Source organism: Pezoporus occidentalis, unplaced genomic scaffold (genome assembly GCF_034315485.1).
Source record: "Pezoporus occidentalis ecotype Australia unplaced genomic scaffold, CSIRO_AGI_Poc_V1 ctg570, whole genome shotgun sequence".
Classification (NCBI taxonomy): domain Eukaryota; kingdom Metazoa; phylum Chordata; class Aves; order Psittaciformes; family Psittacidae; genus Pezoporus; species Pezoporus occidentalis.
The window spans coordinates 24,834-44,490 of record NW_026915911.1 but is presented as its reverse complement, the minus strand read 5'-3'; the positions used below and the strand labels follow the sequence as shown (position 1 = coordinate 44,490).

The 19,657-nt window shown below is 60.2% G+C and overlaps 2 protein-coding genes across 2 annotated transcripts; one reads left to right on the top strand and one right to left on the bottom strand.

Moving 5' to 3' along the window:
* Nucleotides 1-1,476: 1,476 nt before the first annotated feature.
* Nucleotides 1,477-6,477, bottom strand: LOC134174045 (serine/threonine-protein kinase TAO2-like; the record flags this gene model as incomplete). Its single annotated transcript, XM_062638600.1, has 14 exons — nucleotides 6,241-6,477; nucleotides 6,047-6,171; nucleotides 5,255-5,326; nucleotides 5,067-5,168; nucleotides 4,530-4,575; nucleotides 4,358-4,454; nucleotides 4,013-4,126; nucleotides 3,838-3,929; nucleotides 3,654-3,747; nucleotides 3,247-3,328; nucleotides 3,057-3,137; nucleotides 2,657-2,794; nucleotides 2,503-2,567; nucleotides 1,477-1,965 (listed from the first exon to the last, which is right to left on the bottom strand). Coding segments are annotated over exons 2-14 (1,592 nt in total), but the record flags the coding sequence as incomplete, so codon positions are not given.
* A 1,441-nt stretch (nucleotides 6,478-7,918) lies between these two features.
* On the top strand, nucleotides 7,919-19,403 carry LOC134174044 (serine protease 53-like). The gene is made up of 11 exons (XM_062638599.1): nucleotides 7,919-7,994; nucleotides 8,211-8,243; nucleotides 9,808-9,982; nucleotides 10,765-11,039; nucleotides 13,690-13,853; nucleotides 15,230-15,452; nucleotides 16,036-16,186; nucleotides 16,849-17,129; nucleotides 18,108-18,226; nucleotides 18,793-18,930; nucleotides 19,290-19,403. Exons 1-11 carry the CDS (start codon nucleotides 7,919-7,921, stop codon nucleotides 19,401-19,403), a joined length of 1,749 nt encoding a protein of 582 aa, XP_062494583.1.
* The last annotated feature ends 254 nt before the right edge of the window (nucleotides 19,404-19,657 follow it).

Sequence of the window (19,657 nt, the reverse complement as noted above, 5' to 3'; positions counted from 1 at the left end):
AGTCGCGCTTGGTCCCGCCCCTCTCCCCCCCTTCAAGGCTTCAGCCAATCAGAGAGGGGGGAAGCGGAAGAGGACCAATCAGCGCGGAGTAAGGGGGTGGGGATGGGCCAACGGCGGAGGTTCCGGTTCCGGGCAGAGCGGCGTTGCCATGGCGACGCGGGCCTTAGGGATTGATTAATAACGGCGATAATTGATTAATGGATTCATTGATTAATTAACAGGTTCATTAATGAAGAGGTTCATTGATTAATTAACGGGTTCATTAATGAAGGGGTTCATTGATTAACTAACGGGTTCATTAATGAAGGGGTTCATTAATTAACGGGTTAATTAATGAAGGGTTTCATGGATTAATTAATGGGTTCATCAATGAAGGAGTTTCATTGATTAACTAACAAGTTCATTAATAAAGGGGTTCATTGATTGATTAACGGGTTCATTAATGAAGGGGTTCATTGATTAACAGGTTCATTAATAAAGGGGTTCATTGATTGATTAACGGGTTCATTAATGAAGGGGTTCATTGATTAATTAATGCGTTAACTAATGAAGGGATTAATTGATTAACGGGTTAACTAATGAAGGGATTCATTAATTAATGGGTTAAGGAAAGAATTCATTGACTAATTAACAGGTTAATTAATGAAGGAGCTAATTAATTAAAGGGTTAATAAATGAAGGGGTTCATTGATTCATTAACAGATTAAGTAATGAAAGAATTCACTGATTAATTAACAGGTTAATTAATGGTTAATTAAAGGGTGAATTAATGAAGGGGTTCACTGATTAATTAACGGGTTAATAGTCCCTCCTTCCCCCCCTCCACTTAATGGGGGCTGTAATTAACACTGGTACTTAACGATGTTGCTAAGCACCCATTGGCTGCCCCCCAAATGACATCAGCACCTCCCCCCACCCCCGGCACACTCAAAAAGAGGCAAAATCGGGTTTTTTTGACATTTCTTGTGTTCCTTTTTTTAAATAAACACCATGAAAATAAAGTTAATTCAAGGCAAAAGCAACGAAACCCCCCAAAATGACCCAAATTCCCCCCAAAATGACCCAAACCCCCCAAAATGACCCAAAGTCCCCCCCAAAAGCTGATGGAAAATGACCATAAATGATGAAAATCGAATAAAACGACCCCAAAAGGTCCCAAATTGATGGGAAAGGACCCCAAAAAGCCTTTGGGCGGGGGGTCCCTGAACCCCACTTGGGAGAGCCCAATGTTATGGGGGGGTCAAAACCCCCATATGGGTCCATGGGGGGCGGGGGGTCCCCCCACCACCAACGTGGGGGTCCCATTGGGCCCCATTATCTGGGGTGGCCCCCCCTTGTAGTGCCTATAATGGTCCCGCCCTCGGCTGCGTGGCCCCGCCCCTCCTCCCCTGTGGGCGTGGCCTGGGGATGCGGCTGGGCCTATGGGAGGCCACAACCCCCCTCTTGACCCCGCCCCCCGCCAGCGCCTGCCCCAACCTGGCCGCCCATTGGGCCAGCAGGCGCAGGGGGCGTGGCCGGGCGCGGCGGGGCGTGGCCGGGGGCGGCGGGGCGTGGCCCCGGCCCTGCCTGTAGGAGGCGATGGGCAGGCGGGAGCGGAAGGCGGCCTTGCGGGCCCGCGGGAAGAGCCGGAAGAGGCGGCGCTCCGAGAGGACGCCCCAATGGAAGAGCAGGGAGAACACGGGCGGGGGCAGCCCCAGAGCGAGGCGGAGCCAGAGCCGGGGCAGCCCCGCCCCGCCCATCAAGCCCCGCCCCCTCCCCAGCACCCCCACGAGGTAAAGGGGGAGGAAGAGCCACGGGGAGACCCAGAGCTGGGCGGCCAGGACCAAGACCGGGACGTGCAAGGGGGGGGGCACCCCAAATTGGGGCCAAACGGGGCCAAAGCGGGGCAGGGCCAAGGTCAAGGTGAGGGTCAAGGTCAAGGGGAGGAGGGAGGGCGGGAACCAGGAGGAGGAGGAGTTGGTGCCCCTCCCCCACAGCGGGAGGGGGAAGGGAAGGGGGGGGAGGAAGAGGAGGAGGAGGGGGGGGAGGAGGAGGAGGAAGAGGAGGGAGGGGGGGAAGGGGAGGGGGGAGGGAGGGCGAGGGGAGGGGCTTGAAGGGGGGAGGGGGCCATGGGAGGGGGAGGAGCCGTTAGAAGGGGAGGGGCTTGAGGGGGGTGTGGAGGGGGCGGGGCTTAAAGAGGGGGAAGAGCCAATGGATTGGGAGGGGCTTGAAGAGTGGGAGGGGTCACTGGAAGGGTGGGAGGGGCCATGGGAGGGGGAGGAGTCAATGGAGGGGGCAGGGCTTAAAGGGGAGGAGTAGCCAATGGGCGTGGAAGGGGAGGAGGCAACGGAGTGGGAGGGACTTAAAGAAGGGGTGGAGCCATTGGAAGGGGAGGGGCTTAAAGAGGAGGTGGAGCTTAAGGAGTGGGAGGGGCTTAAAGTGAGGGTGGGGCCAGGGGAGGTCTTTGGAGGAGGGGAAGGGGAGGGGGTGAGGAAGGGGGAGGGGGTGAAGGGGGGGCAGTGCTGCTGCCGCCATTCCCGGCCTCCGGAATGCCGCCGGGGCGGGGGGGAGAGGCCCGGATCTGGCTCCTGTGGGAGAAGGGAGGGAGCCATGGGGTGGGGGGCACCCACAGATGGGGCCTGTGGGGTGCTCCATCCCATCGTGCCCCTCAACTCACAGCCAATTGGTGGAGAATGGAGCTGGGGGAGGAGCCTGTGTCCTGCTCAGCCAATGGGGAGCTGTCTTCTTCTTCCTCCTCCTCCTCGTCCTCATCCTGCTCCAGGCTGGAGCTGGAGCTGCTGCTGGGCTCCAGGGCCTGGAGAGGACACACTGGGTGCTATCGGGTGCAATACGGGCCCATAGGGTGCTATAGGGACCCATAGGGTGCCATAGGGTCAAAGAGGGTGCTATAGGGTCCCATAGAGAGGCACAGAGTGCTACAGAGTCGCATAGTGTGCCAGAGGGGCCCACAGGGTGCTATAGGGTGCTATAGGGTGCCATAGGGTGCTATAGGGTGCCATAGGGTGCTATAGGGTGCTATAGGGTGCTATAGGGTGCCATAGGGTGCTGTCACAGACCTGTCTCCGTGCTGGGTCCCGGCAGCGCCGCAGCAGCTCCGGCAGCACCCATGGGGGCAGCGCCCGGGTCACGAACCCATGCTGGGGGCGGGGCCACGTCAGGCCACGCCCCCTTCAAGCCCCGCCGTTCCCTGATTCCCCCTTAGCCCCACCCCCTCCTCGACCCCGCCCTCCCCTGTGACATCACCACCTGGATGATGACGTCAGAGCTGGGCCGGGCCAATGGCGCCTTCTGCAGGCAGGAGGAGACGAAGGAGCAGAACGAGTCCGACCTACGGGGGAGCCGTGGCGTCTGTGGGGCAGCCCCATGAAAGCTATGGGGCAGCCCCACACCCCCTCTGGGTCACCCCATAGAACCTATGGGGCAACCTCACATCCCCTTTGGGTCACCGCATAGAATCTATGGGGCAGCCCCACATCCCCTCTTTGTCACCCCATAGAATCTATGAGGCAGCCCCATGGAAGCTATGGGGCAGCCCACACCCTCTTTGAGTCACCCCATAGAATCTATTGTGCAGCCCCATTGAAGCTATGGGGCAGCCCCACGCCCCCTCTGGATCACCCCATGGAATCGATGGGGCAGCCCCACAGACTCACCAGTGCCGGGGCTGCAGCGCGGGCGCTGGTTCCTGTGCGATGCGGTAGAGGGCGCTCATCGCGTTCAGGTTGAACAGCGGCGGCCTCCGCTCCGCTAGGGGGCGATGGGGGGCAGCGCTATGGGGCAGCCCCACAAGTGCCCCCCAGCCCCACAAGTGCCCCCCGCTCCACAAGTGCCCCATACCCAGCTCAATGCAGGTGATGCCCAGGGACCACACATCGGCTTTGCCATCATACAGCCCCTCGTCCATGGCCAGGATCACTTCCGGCGCCATCCTACGGGGCAGGATGTGGGGCAGGGCTATGGGGCAGCGCTATGGGGCAGGACGTGGGGCCACGCTATGGGGCAGCCTCCTTACCAATATGGCGTCCCCACGAAGGAATTGGCGGGGGCCGAGGTGGAGGCGGAGCCAAAGTCCCCCAGCTTGACCAATCCTGGCGCAGTCAGGAGGATGTTCCCGGCCTTCACGTCCCTGTGGGGCAGGGCTATGGGGTGAGCTATGGGGCTGGGTCCCGCTATGGGGCTGGGTGATGGGTCCCACTATAGGTCAGGGCTATGGGGTGAGCTATGGGGCTGAACAATGGGTCCTGCTATGGGGCTTGATTACGGGTCCCGCTATGGGGCTGGACGATGGGTCCCGCTATGGGGCTGGGTGACGGGTCAAGCTATGGGGCTGGGTGACGGGTCAAGCTATGGGGCTGACCTGTGGATGACGCTGTGCATGTGGAGGTAGCGCAGCCCCTGCAGTGCCCCATGGACGATGGCTGCGATCTCCAGCTCCTGCAGTGGCTGCTGGTGCTCTATGGGGCAGAGATGTGGGGCAGAGGGATGCTATAGGGCTGCCCCATAGCCCTGCCCCATAGCGCTGCACTCACCCTCCAGCAGGTCTGAGGCGGAGCCCACGCAATGCTCCATCACCAGCTGAGGGCACAGGATCAGGCTCTGCCCCATAAGTGGGGCCATGGGGCAGTTCCTGCCCCATATAAATGGATCCCCAGACGCTGGGTGTGGGGCTTGTACCCCATAAGTGACACCTGAACGACATCTATGGGGCCCAACGTCCCCCTGCCCCACACCTATGGGTCCCCAACCCCCACTTATGGGCCCCAGCACCCCCCATAACCCCACCTATGGCTCCGACCCCCCCATCTATGGGTCCCAAACCCCCACTTGCAGGTCCCTAACCCCATCTCTGGGTCCCAGTATCGCCCTGCCCCACATCTATGGGTCCAAACCCCCCCTGAAGCCCCCACTTACGGGGCCAACCCAGCCCCACATCTGTGGGGCTCAATACCCACCAACCCCAATTTATGGGGCCAAACACCCCCTGTGCGCCCCCACAGAGTCCCCAGACCCCCACTCCTGGGTCCAATCTATGGGGCCAGCCCCACATGTGTGGGGTTGGGGCTCACCCAGGCTGTGCGGCCCCAGAGGAAGCAGCCCCGGTACTGGACGGTGTTGGGGTGGCGCAGGCGCCGCAGCAGAGACACCTCCTTGACGATGTCCAGCCACTTCTATGGGGCAGAGGGGGAGGCTATGGGGCTGGCTGTGGGGCAGAGGGGGGGCTATGGGTCAGGGGGCTCCGCCCCCTCGGCCTCACCTCATTGGCCTGTTTCCCGCTGTAGTTCATCTTCTTGATGGCCACAACCTCGGACGTGCGCAGGTCCCGGGCCTGCAACACGGACCCATAGATGTGGGGCAGGACCCACTGATGTGGGGCACGGGGCCCATATGGGACAATGGGCCCTATAGATGTGGGTCAGGTGGCTGCTGAACCCCATAGAGATGGGGCAGGGGCATGCCGGGCCCCACATCTATGGGGCATGATGGTCTCTGACCCCCTTCTATGGGGCACCGGGCCCATACGGGATATTGGGACCCATAGATGTGGGGCCCAACACCCCCTGCCCCACATCCATGGGTCCCAAAGCTCATCTCTGGGACTTGACCCCTCTCTGCCCCAAATCTATGGGTCCCAAAGCTCATCTCTGGGACTTGACCCCTCTCTGCCCCAAATCTATGGGGCCAAACACCCCCCTGCCCCACACCTATAGGGCCCAAACCCCCACGTATGGGTCCTGCCCTACATCTAAGGGGCCCAAATCCCCACTTATGGGTCCTGCCCCACATCTATGGGGCATAACACCCCCCTGCCCCCCTTCCATAGGTCCAAACAGCCCATAAACGGTCATCTATGGGGCCCAAACCCCCACTTCTGGGTCCTGTCCCACATCTATGGGCCCCAACACCCCTCTGCCCCACATCCATAGGTTCAAACAGCCCATAAACGCTCATCTATGGGACCCAAACCCCTCTTCATGGGTCCTACCCCACACCTATGGGGCCCAACCCCCCCCTTGTGGGTCCTGCCCCACATCTCTGGGGCACTCACGTAGTAGACGGCTCCGAAGCTGCCGTGCCCGATCTCCCGCAGGTCCCCGAAGCGCTTCTCGGGATCTTCCTTGAGGAACAACTCGGCTCCATTGGGATCAATGGGACCGGACGGCATCATGGGACCTACGGGACCCACAGATTCTATGGGGCTGCCCCATAAGTGCCCCACAGCCGCCCCTTGCCGCCCCTCACCGCTCCTTGGGCCCGGTCCGGCTCCGGCGGGTCCCGGCGCCCCCCCCCCGGCGGCTGCAGGTCCGGGGGGGGGCCGCGGCCTCCCCCGAGGCGGCTCCTTCAGTCGTGGCCGCTGCGGGGACCCGGGGAGGCCGAATCTGAGCCCAAATCGAGGCCGAGGCCTCAAACCGGGGCCTAGGCCGCAACCGGAGCCGCCGCCTCCCCGCCGCCAAGATGGCGGCCGCGGGCTGAGGGGAAGCGGAGGCGCCGGCGAGGAGGCGGGGCTAAGGGAGGGCTCAGCCAATCAGCGCGCGGGGCGGGCGAAGAGGGGCGTGGTGATTGGCTGGAGGAGGGCGGGAAGACGGGTGCGAGCCACGCCCCTGTCGCCTAGGCAACGCGGGTAGGGGGCGTGGCTTACCCTGCGCATGGCAACGCCCCCCTCCCGTCCCTCTCCGCGCATGCTCAGCAGCGGGGGCGGCGGGAACCGGAGGAAGATGGCGGCCGCGGGCTGAGGGGAAGCGGCTCCGGTTAATGGGGATCTGTTGGGGTCTGTGGGGATCCAGTGGGGGCTAATGGGGTTCTATGGGTGCCAATTGGGTCTGTGGGGTGTCTGGGGGGGTCTAAAGGGGTTTTAATGGGGGTCTGTGGAGGTTCAATGTGGATCTAAGAGGCATTGGGGGGGTTAATGGCATCCATGGGGCATCTATAGGGCGTCTATGGGCCCTTGACCCCCTCCCCCCCATAACCCCCCTTTTCGCCCCTAAAGAACACCTGAAAATGCCCCCAAACTACCCAAAATCACGCCCAAAACCTAAAAATGCCACCAAAACTCTTCAAACTGCCCTCAGAACGCCTCAAAACGCCCCAAACGCGACAAAAAAGGGGTTCTGGGGTGTGTTTGAAGCGTTTTTATAGCGTTGGGAGGGGTTAAAGGAGCCCCCCTCATAGTCAAGCCCCGCCCCTCGCCTCCCATTGGCCCGCCGCGTCCCTTGTGCGCCCCGTCCTCTCCTCCCTATTAGCTGCCCGCCCGGCCCTTGCCCCGCTCTGATTGGCTGGCGGTGGGGTTGTGGTACCCGGATGTTGCCGCGGGGGTTGCTGGGGGCTGTAGTTCATGGGGCGGGGTGGGGGGGACGGGAGCCGGGCGGGGCCATAGGGGTTAAAAGGGGAACGAGGGACGGCGTGGACACGGAGACCTATAGAGACCCACAGAGACCTATAGAGACCCATAGGGACCTATAGAGATCCACAGAGGCTCCCTCCGGACCCACAGGTACATTCTGGGACCCATAGAGACCTATAGAAACCCACAGACCCTCCCCTTAGACCCATAGGGACAGCCTGGGACCCATAGAGATCACCCCCCGGACCCATAGAATCCCATAGGGACCATAGGGGATATCCTGGGACCCATAGGGACCCATAGGGACATCCTGGGACCCATAGAGAATCCCCTGGACCCATAGAGACCTATAGGGACCCATAGGGATATGCTGGGACCCATAGATATCCCCCCCCGGAGCCATAGGGACCCATAGGGACATCCTGGGACCCATATGGGACCTATAGAGACCCATAGTGAACACCTCCCCAGACCCATAGGGACCCTATAGGGACCCATAGACCCCCCAAAAGACCCCTATAGCCCCATAGGCACCCTATAGCCCCCCATAACCCCCTTTGCCCCCCCCAGCACTGCCCCATGGCCCGTCACGCCTTAACACGCTTCAACACGCTCAGACATGCCACCACCGCCCTATGGCTGCTGCTGCTCGCATGTAAGTGTGGGGGGGCACACGCATGGGGGGGCACACGCATGGGACACACATGGGACCCACAAGTGCCCCCCCCCCCATGCCCTGGGGAGGGGGAACCGCGTCCGGGTGTGCCCCATAGAACTGGTCCGGCCGGTTCCATGGGGCTCAATGGGGCGGAAATGGGGGGGGGGGCACCCCAAAAGCTGCTTCACCCCCTTTTTGACACACCCCCCCCAGGTGGAGCTGGTGTGGCTGAGGAGGGGGATGAAGGTAAGGGGGGGCTATGGGGTGTCTATGGGGTGCTAAAGGGCACCCCTCACTTCCCCCATGTCCCCACTTCCCCCTATGGCGCAACCCCATCGCCAACGGTCCTGACCTCAAGGGGATGCTGGGCCACATAGAATCTCTACATAACCCTCAATATAACCTCATATACCGCCCCATAACCCCCATATAATACCCGTGTACCCCCATATAACCCAATGTACCCCATATAACTCCATATACCCCATTTAATGCCCATGTATCTCCGTATAACCCCATATGCAGCCCATATAACCGCCATATAATGCTCATATAAGGTCCTACAGACCCTACTGTATACCCCATAAACACCCTATATACACCGCTAGAGACCCTATATAAGCCACTGCAGACCCTATATACCCCATACAGACCCTATATACTCCCATACCGACGTAATATACCCCGTACAGACCCTATATAAGCCCCATAGGGCTCCTACATCCCTCACACACACCCTATATACCTTATACAGACCACCCTATATCCCCCATAAGGCCCCTATACCCCCCTTACCCACCCTATACCCCCCATAGGACCCCTATAATCCCATACCCACCCTGTACCCCCCTTACCCCCCCATACCTCCCGATAGGACCCCTATAACCCCATAGCCACCCTGTACCCCCCTTACCCACCCTATACCCCCCATAGGACCCCTATAACCCCATAGCCACCCTGTACCCCCCTTACCCACCCTATACCCCCCATAGGACCCCTATAACCCCATAGCCACCCTGTACCCCCCTTACCCTGTACCCCCCTTACCCACCCTATACCCCCCATAGGACCCCTATAACCCCATAGCCACCCTGTATCCCCCTTACCCACCCTATACCCCCCATAGGACCCCTATAACCCCATACCCACCCTATACCCCCCATAGGACCCCTATATCCCCTATACCCCCATAGGACCCCTATAACCCCATACCCACCGTCTACCCCCCATAGGACCCCTATAACCCCATACCCACCCTGTACCCCCCATAGGACCCCTATAACCCCATAGCCACTCTGTACCCCCCTTACCCACCCTACACCCCCCATAGGACCCCTATAACCCCATAGCCACCCTGTACCCCCCTTACCCACCATATACCCCCACAGGACCCCTATAACCCCCATAGGACCCCTATAATCCCCATAGGACCCCTATAACCCCATAGCCACCCTGTACCCCCCATAGGACCCCTATAACCCCATAGCCACCCTGTACCCCCCATAGGACCCCTATAACCCCATAGCCACCCTGTACCCCCCTTACCCACCCTATACCCCCTATAGGACCCCTATAACCCCTATAGGACCCCTATAACCCCTATAGGACCCCCATAGGACCCCTATAACCCCCATAGGACCCCTATATCCCCTATACCCCCCATAGGACCCCTATAACCCCATAGCCACCCTGTACCCCCCTTACCCCCCATAGGACCCCTATAACCCCATAGCCACCCTGTACCCCCCATAGGACCCCTATAACCCCATAGCCACCCTGTACCCCCCTTACCCCCTATGTCCCCCCACAGACCCCCTGCCCCCGTGCGGGCTCTCGCAGGCGCGGGGCCGCGTTGTGGGGGGCAAGGGGGCGGCGCCGGGGGCCTGGCCCTGGCAGGTGAGCCTGGAGCTGGGGGGACAGCACCGCTGCGGGGGGACCCTGCTCAGCCCCCACTGGGTGCTCAGCGCCGCCCACTGCTTCCAGGGGTAAATGGGGGTTATATGGGGGTATGGGGTTATATTGGGGTCTATGGGGGGGGTATGGGGGTTATATGGGGGTATGGGGTTATATTGGGGTCTATGGGGGGGTATGGGGGTTATATGGAGGGTATGCGGTTATATTGGGGTCTATGGGGGTTATATGGGGGTTATATGGGGGGATATGGGCTTATATGGGGGGATATGGGGGATATGGGATATGGGGTTATAAGGGGGGATATGGGGGTTATATGGGGGTATGGGGGGATATGGGGGTTATATGGGGGGATATGGGGGTTATACGGGGGGTATGGGGGGATATGGGGGGGATACAGGGGTCTATGGGGGGGATATGGCGTTATATGGGGGTATGGGTCTGTTATAAGGGGATATGGAGGGCTACTGGGGGGATGTAAGGGGTTATAGGGGGGATATGGAGGGATATAAGGGGATATGGGTCCCCATAGCCCCTATAGGTCCCCATAGCTGCTATAGGTCCCCCCTAGATGCTATAGGTCCCTCCTAGATGCTATAGCCCCGCTATAGGCCCCATAGACCCCCATAGGACCCGCCTAGCTGCTATAGGTCCCCCCTAGCTGCTATAGGTCCCCCCTAGATGCTATAGGTCCCCCCTAGATGCTATAGGTCCCCCCTAGATGCTACAGGTCCCCCCTAGATGCTATAGCCCTGCTATAGGCCCCATAGACCCCCCTAGCTGCTATAGGTCCCCCCTAGCTGCTACAGGTCCCCCCTAGGTGCTATAGCCCCGCTATAGGCTCGTGTCCCCGCAGCGCCCCCGGTGCAGGCTCCCCCCGCTCTTGGCGGGCCGTGCTGGGCCGGGCACGGCTGTCGGCGGGGGGGGGGCAGGTGCTGGCCGTGGGCCGCGTGCTCCGGCACCCCCGGTACCGCCGCGTGCGGGGGGGCCACGACCTGGCCCTGCTGCGCCTGCGCTCCCCCGCGCGCCTCGGCCCCGGCGTCGGCACCCTCTGCCTGCCCCCCCCCGGCCTGCGCCTGCCCTATGGGGCACAGTGCTGGGTGACCGGGTGGGGCCACGTGGCCGAGAACGGTGAGAGGGGGGTGTGGGGGGGCTTGGGGGGCTATCGGGCTCAGTGGAGGTCAATGGGGGGTCTGTGGGGGCCTATGGGTGTCAATGCGGTCAATGGGGGTCTATTGGGGTCAATGGAGGTCAATGGGGGTCTATGGGGTGTCTGTGGGGGCCTATGGGTGTCAATGCAGTCAATGGGGGTCTGTTGGGGTCAATGGAGGTCAATGGGGTGTCTATGGGGGCCTATGGGGTGTCTATGGGGGCCTGTGGGTGTCAATGCAGTCAATGGGGGTCTATGGGGTGTCTGTGGGGGCCTATGGGTGTCAATGCAATCAATGGGGGTCTGTTGGGGTCAATGCAGTCAATGGGGGGCTATTGGGATCAATGGAAGTCAATGGGGTGTCTGTGGGGGCCTATGGGGTGTCTATGGGGGCCTATGGGTGTCAATGCGGTCAATGGGGGTCTATTGGGGTCAATGGAGGTCAATGGGGTGTCTGTGGGGGCCTATGGGGTGTCTGTGGGGGCCTATGGGTGTCAATGCGGTCAATGGGGGTCTACTGGGGTCAATGGAGGTCAGTGGGGGTCTATGGGGTGTCTGTGGGGGCCTATGGGTGTCAATGCAATCAATGGGGGTCTGTTGGGGTCAATGCAGTCAATGGGGGTCTATCGGGATCAATGGAGGTCAATGGGGTGTCTGTGGGGGCCTCAGGGCTGTCTATGGGGGCCTATGGGTGTCAATGCGGTCAATGGGGGGCTATCGGGATCAATGGAGGTCAATGGGGTGTCTGTGGGGGCCTATGGGGTGTCTATGGGGGCCTATGGGTGTCAGTGCAGTCAATGCAGTCAATGGGGGTCTATCGGGGTCAGTGGAGGTCAATGGGGGGTCTGTGGGGGCCTATGGGGTGTCTATGGGGGCCTATGGGTGTCAATGCAGTCAATGGGGGTCTATTGGGGTCAATGGAGGTCAATGGAGGGCTATCGGGGTCAGTGGAGGTCAATGGGGGGTCTGTGGGGGCCTATGGGGTGTCTATGGGGGCCTATGGGTGTCAGCGGTCAATGGGGTGGGGTCTGTGGGGGCCTATGGGGTCAATGTCTATCGGGATCAATGGAGGTCAATGGGGTGTCTGTGGGGGCCTATGGGGTGTCTATGGGGGCCTATGGGTGTCAGTGCGGTCAATGGGGGTCTATTGGGGTCAATGGAGGTCAATGGCGGTCTATGGGGTGTCTGTGGGGGCCTGTGGGTGTCAGTGCAATCAATGGGGGTCTGTTGGGGTGCAGTCAATGGTGGCCTAATGGGGTGTCTGTGGGGGCCTATGGGATGTCTATGGGGGCCTATGGGTGTCAATGCGGTCAGGGGGTCTATTGGGGTTAATGGAGGTCAATAGAGGTCAATGGGGTGTCTGTGGGGGGCCTATGGGTGTCAATGCAGTCAATGGAGGTCTGTTGGGGTCAATGGAGTTCAATGGGGGTCTATGGGGGTCTATGGGGGCCTATGGGTGTCAATGCGGTCAATGGGGGTCTATTGGGGTTAATGGAGGTCAATAGAGGTCAATGGGGTGTCTGTGGGGGGCCTATGGGTGTCAATGCAGTCAATGGAGGTCAGTGAGGTGTCTGTGGGGGCCTATGGGTGTCAATGCGGTCAATGGAGGTCAAAGGGGGGGTGTCTGTGAGGGCCTATAGGGTGTCTATGGTGGCCTATGGGTGTCAGTGCAGTCAATGGGGGTCTGTTGGGGTTAATGCAGTCAATGGGGGTCTATTGGGGTCAATGGAGGTCAATGGAGTGTCTATGGGGGCCTATGGGGTGTCTATGGGGGCCTGTGGGTGTCAATGCAGTCAATGGGGGTCTGTTGGGGTCAATGCAGTCAATGGGGGTCTATGGGGTGTCTGTGGGGGCCTATGGGTGTCAATGCAGTCAATGGGGGTCTGTTGGGGTCAATGGAGTTCAATGGGGGTCTATGGGGGTCTATGGGGGCCTATGGGTGTCAATGCAGTCAGTGGGGGTCTGTTGGGGTCAATGGAGGTCTATGGGGTCAGTGGAGGTCTATGGGGGTCTATGGGGTCTATTTGGGTTAGTGGGGGTCTTTTGGGGTCTATGAGGTCTATCAGGGTCAGTGGGGGTCAATGGAGTCAACGGGGCTCTATTGGCATCTGTTGGGGTCTATGGGGCTCTATTGGGTTCTATAGGGGTCAGTGAGGCTTTATTGAGCTCTATGGGGCTCTATTGGGGTCTATGAGGGTCTATTGGGATCAGTGGGGGTCAATGGGGTTAATGGGGCTCTATTGGGGTCTATTGGGTTTATGGGGTCTATTGGGATCAATGGGGGTCTATGGGTCCCTATATGTCCCTATACGTGTCTCACTGTCCCTGTACGTGTCCCCATGTGTCCCTATATGTCCCTGTACGTGTGTCCCTGCTGTCCCTATGTGTCCCCATGTGTCCCTATATGTCCCTGTACGTGTGTCCCTGCTGTCCCTATGTGTCCCCATGTGTCCCCACGTGTCCCTGTACGTGTGTCCCTGCTGTCCCTATATGTCCCTGTACGTGTGTCCCTGCTGTCCCTATGTGTCCCTATGTGTCCCCACGTGTCCCTGTACGTGTGTCCCTGCTGTCCCTATATGTCCCTGTACGTGTGTCCCTGCTGTCCCTATGTGTCCCCCGTCCCTCCCGCAGTGTCTCTGCCGGCCGGGGCCCCGCTGCAGGAGGTGGCGCTGGCGCTGCTCAGCCCGGACACCTGCAACTGCCTCTACTCGGGGCTGCGCCGGAGGGCGCTGGCGAGCCCGGCCCGGCCCAGCATGGTGTGTGCGGGGGGGGCCGCGGGCAAGGGCGCCTGCCAGGTAACCGAGCCCTCCGGGGGCCCTATGGGGCACTATGGGAGCCTATGGGAGCACTATGGGGGCCCTATGGGAGACTATGGGAGGCTATGGGAGCACTATGGGGGCCTATGGAGCCCCATGGGGGCCCTATGGGAGCACTATGGGAGCCTATGGGAGCACTATGGGGGCCCTATGGGAGATTATGGGAGCCTATGGGAGCCTATGGGAGCCCTATGGGAGACTATGGGAGGCTATGAGGGCCCTATGGGAGACTATGGGAGCCCTATGGGAGACTATGGGAGGCTATGGAGCGCTATGGGAGCCCTATGGGAGACTATGGGAGCCTATGGAAGCACTATGGGAGCCTATGGAGCCCTATGGAAGCACTATGGGAGCCTATGGAGCCCTATGGAAGCACTATGGGAGCCTATGGAGCCCTATGGGGGCCCTATGGGAGCCTATGGGAGCACTATGGGAGCCTATGGAGCCCTGTAGAGCACTATGGAGCCCTATGGGAGCCTATGGAGCCCTATGGGGGCCCTATGGGAGCCTATGGGAGCCCTATGGGAGCCTATGGAGCCCTATAGAGCACTATGGAGCCCTATGGGAGCCTATGGAGCCCTGTGGGGGCCTATGGAGCCCTATGGGAGCCTATGGGGGGATATAGGGATGTTATTCTGTGTTCGTCTGTATAGCCGTTTATGGGTCTGTATGTTGTGTAGAGCTGGATGTGCCCTATATCATTGTTTATACCCCTATATGACCCCATGCCTGACTCCATATCCTCTAGGTGACCCTGACTCTATATGACCTCATATAACCCCTATGTGACCCCTATATGACCTCTGTATAACCTCTATATGATCTCTATGTGACTCTATATGACCTCTATATGACCCCATACCTGACCCCCATATGACCCTATATGACCCCTGTATGACCCTTATCTGACCCATATGTGACCTTATATGACCCCTACCTGACCCATGTCTGACCCCTGTGTGACCCCACCTGACCTCTATGTGACCTGTCTGACCCCTACGTGACCTCTATGTGACCCCACCTGACCCCTATCTGACCTCTATGTGACCCCTGTCTGACCCCTACCTGACCTCTATGTGACCCCTGTCTGACCCCTACCTGACCTCGATGTGACCCCACCTGACCCCTATGTGACCCCTGTCTGACCCCTACCTGACCTCTATGTGACCCCTACCTGACCTCTGTGACCCCCACCTGACCCCTACCTGACCTCTATGTGACCCCACCTGACCCCTATCTGACCTCTATGTGACCCCTGTCTGACCCCTACCTGACCTCGATGTGACCCCTACCTGACCTCTATGTGACCCCACCTGACCCCTGCGTGACCCCTCGGGTGCCGCTGTCTCCCGCAGGCGGACTCGGGGGGCCCCATCCAGTGCCGGGGGGGCTCCGGGCGCTGGTTCCAGGCGGGGGTGCTGAGCTTCGCCGTGGGCTGCGCCCGCCCGGGGCTGCCGGTGCTGGGCACGGCGCTGGGCGCCCACGCGCGGTGGCTGCGGCGCCACCTCCCCCCCAGCGCCTTCCTCCAGCCCCACGCCGCCGCCACCGAGCCCCACAGCGAGGAGGGGCTGTGCCTGGGTAAGGGCAGCCGCGCCCCATAACTGGGACCCATAGAGCTGTGGGGCGCCCCATAGAACCCTGTATGTCCCCCTCATAGAGCTATGGGGCGCTCCATAGACCCCTCTGTGCGTGTGTCCCCATAGAGCTATGGGGCACTCCATAGACACCTGTGTGTGTGTGTCCCCATAGAGCTATGGGGCGCTCCATAGACACCTGTGTGTGTGTCCCCATCATAGAGCTATGGGGCGCTCCATAGACCCCTCTGTGCGTGTGTCCCCATAGAGCTATGGGGTGCTCCATAGACACCTGTGTGTGTGTCCCCATCACAGAGCTATGGGGTGCCCCACAGACCCCTCTGTGTGTGTGTCCCCATCATAGAGCTATGGGGAGCTCCATAGACCCCTCTGTGTGTCCCCCTCATAGAGCTATGGGGAGCTCCATAGACCCCTCTGTGTGTCCCCCTCATAGAGCTATGGGGAGCTCCATAGACACCTGTGTGTGTGTCCCCCCATAGAGCTATGGGGTGCCCCACAGACCCCTCTGTGTGTCCCCCCATAGGGCTGTGGGGCGCCCCATAGACCCCTGTGTGTCCCCCCCGCAGGGTGCGGGATGTGGGGCGGCCCTGCTTTGGCGCCCCCTAGCGGCGCGGCGTGGCCCTGGTCCGTGGCGCTGCTGCGGGGGGGGCGGCCCCAGTGCTGGGGGGCGCTGATAGCGGAGAGCTGGGTGCTGAGCGCCGCGCACTGCTTCATCGGGTGAGTGCCCCCCTGCCGGCCCACAGGGACCCATGGCGACCCATAGAGACCCCACAGAAACCCATAGAGACCCCATAGAAACCCATAGGGACCCACAGGGACCCATAGAGACCCCATAGAAACCCATAGGGACCCATAGAGACCCCATAGAAACACATAGGGACCCATAGAGACCCCTAGAGACCCCATAGAAACCCATATGGACCCACAGAGACCCATAGGGACCCCATAGAAACCCATAGGGACCCATAGAGACCCCATAGAAACACATAGGGACCCATAGAGACCCATAGAGACCCCATAGAAACCCATAGGGACCCATAGAGACCCCACAGAAACCCATAGAGACCCCTAGAGACCCCATAGAAACCCATATGGACCCACAGAGACCCATAGGGACCCCATAGGGACCCATAGAGACCCCATAGAAACCCATAGGGACCCATAGAGACCCCATAGAAACCCATAGGGACCCATAGAGACCCACAGAGACCCCATAGAAACCCATAGGCACCCATAGAGACCCATAGAGACCCCATAGAAACCCATAGAGACCCGTAGCATCCCTATAGCTCTACCCTATAGAACCCCCATAGCATCCCCATAGCGGTGCCCCATAACCCCCCCTTTCTCTCCCCCGTCCCCCCCCCCTTCCCTTCCAGCCACCAAGACCCGGCCGAGTGGGAGGTGTTCCCGTTGGCGCTGGCCGCGAGCGACAACGTCACCGCTGACGTCACCGCTGGCCCCGCCCCCTCCCGCCCCAACGTCACCAGGCTCCACCTCCACGGGGCCTATGTGGGGCCGGGACGGGGCCGGGACGCGGCGCTGCTGCGCGTGGAGCCCGCGCTGGGGCTGAGCGCGGCGCTGAGGCCCCTCTGTGCCCCCTATGGGGACCACAGCGCCCCCCCCGGGACCCGCTGCTGGGCGCTGCTGGGGGACTACGGTGAGACCCATAGCGACCATAGAGACCATAGAGACCATAGGGACCATAGGGACACATAGGGACCATAGGGACACATAGGGACCATAGGGACACATAGGGACCCATAGGGACACATAGGGACCATAGAGACCATAGAGACCATATGGACCCATAGGGACACATAGGGACCATAGCGACCATAGAGACCATAGGGACCATAGGGACACATAGGGACCATAGGGACACATAGCGACCATAGGGACCCATAGAGACACATAGGGACCATAGAGACACATAGCGACCATAGGGACCATAGGGACCATAGAGACACATAGGGACCATAGAGAGACATAGGGACCATAGAGACACATAGGGACCATAGGGACACATAGGGACCATAGAGAGACATAGGGACCATAGAGACACATAGGGACTATAGAGAGACATAGGGACACATAGCAACCATAGGGACCCATAGGGAGCATAGAGACACGTAGGGACCATAGGGACCCATAGGGACCATAGGGACACATAGGGACCATAGAGAGACATAGGGACCATAGGGACACACAGGGACACATAGGGACCCATAGAGACACATAGGGACCCCATAGAGACACATAGGGACACATAGAGACACATAGGGACACATAGAGCTTATGGGGTGAGACCCATAGATTCTATATATTCTATGGAGTGAGACCCATAGACCCCATAAATCCTATGGGGTGAGACCTATAGAGTCCTATGGGAGGGAGTGTGTCCCCATTTCCCCATAGACCCCATTGCCCCTATTAACCCCATTGCCCCCATTGCCCCTATTGACTCCGTTGCCCCCATTGACCCCATTGTCCCTATTGACCCCATTGCCCCATAGCCCCCATTGCCCCTACTGACCCCATTGCCCCTATTGAACCCATTGCCCCATAGCCTCCATTGCCCTGTTGCCCCCATTGACCCCATAGCCCCCATTGACCCCATTGCCCCCCCTGTGAGCAGGCTCCCCCAGCCCCATGGATGTGCTCAGCGTGGAGGTGTCGCTGCCGGAACCCTGTGAGACCCCGACCCCCAACGACACCGTTTGTGTCACCGTGCTCGAGGGCAACAGCACCCGGCAGGTCTGTGGGGGGCCATTGGGTGCCTATGGGGCCATTCGGGGGCCTATGGGGCCGTTGGGGGCCATTGGGTGCCTGTGGGGGCATTCAGGGGCCTATGGGGCCATTGGGTGCCATTGGGTGCCTATGGGGCCATTCGGGGGCCTATGAGGCCGTTGGGGGCCATTGGGTGCCTGTGGGGGCATTCAGGGGCCTATGGGGCCATTCGGGGGCCTATGGGGCCATTGGGGGCCACTGGGGGCCATTGGGTCTCTATGGGGTCATGGGGAGCCATTGGGGTCCTTATGTTCCTTATGGGGTCCCTTTGGGGTCTCTTTGGACCTACGGACCCATTTGGGCTGCCTTAGCCTGGTTTTGGTTTATTTTGGGCTGCTTTATGCTGTTCCAGGCTATTTCGGGGGGGTTTCAGTTGTTTGGGGGCTGTTTTGGGGCTATCTCGGGCTGTTTGGGGCTGGTTTGGGGCTATTTCGGGCCGTTTTGGGGCAATTATGGGGCTATTTCGGGCTGTTTTGGGGCTATTTTGGGTCTATTTCGGGCTGGTTTGGGTCTATTTGAAGCCCCCCCCGCAGGCACTTGGTGGCTCCCCATTGGCGTGCGTGGAGCGCGGGGTCTGGTTCCTGCTGGGCACGGCCACGACCACTGCGGCGGGGGGGGGAGTTGGGGGGGGCCGGCTCCGGTTCACCAGCGCCCCCCCCCTGGAGCGCTGGGTCAGCGGCATCACCAGGGAGGCCTACTTCAATGAGCCCCCCCCCGACCCCCGGGAGGAGGAGGAGGAGGAGGATGAAGGGGATGGGGATGAATGGGATGAAGGGGATGAAGGGGATGCTTTGGACGAGCCCATCCCCACCATGGGGGGCGCCAGCGGCACCGAGGACCCAGAGGCACTGAGGGACCCCCACCCCATGGAGGACCCCTTGGGAGACACCATGGGGAACCCCGTACCCGGTGAGGGGGGGGGCTCCGGCCTGGCCTGACCCCCCCTAACTTGGGGGGTGCTTGGATTTAAGGGGTCACACACATGGGACAGAGCAATAAATGGTGATGGGCAGCACTTGGGGGGCTCCAGATCCTTTGGGGGGCGGACACGACCCACTTTGGGGGCAAAAAGGACCCCAATTTCCACTACTCCCCTCCCAAAATGGTTCATTCCGACCCAAACACCGCGATTTCCCCAAATTGATTCATCCCAACCAGAAAGCACCCAGTTCCCCCCAGAATGGTCCATTCCCACCTCAAAATACCCCAATTCCCCCCAAAATGGTCCATTCCCACCTCAAAATACCCCGATTCCCCCCAAAATGGTCCATTCCCAACTCAAAATACCCCAATTCCCCCCCAAATGGTCCATTCCCACCTCAAAATACCCCAATTCCCCCCAAAACGGTCCATTCCTACCTCAAAATACCCCAATTCCCCCCAAAATGGTCCATTCCC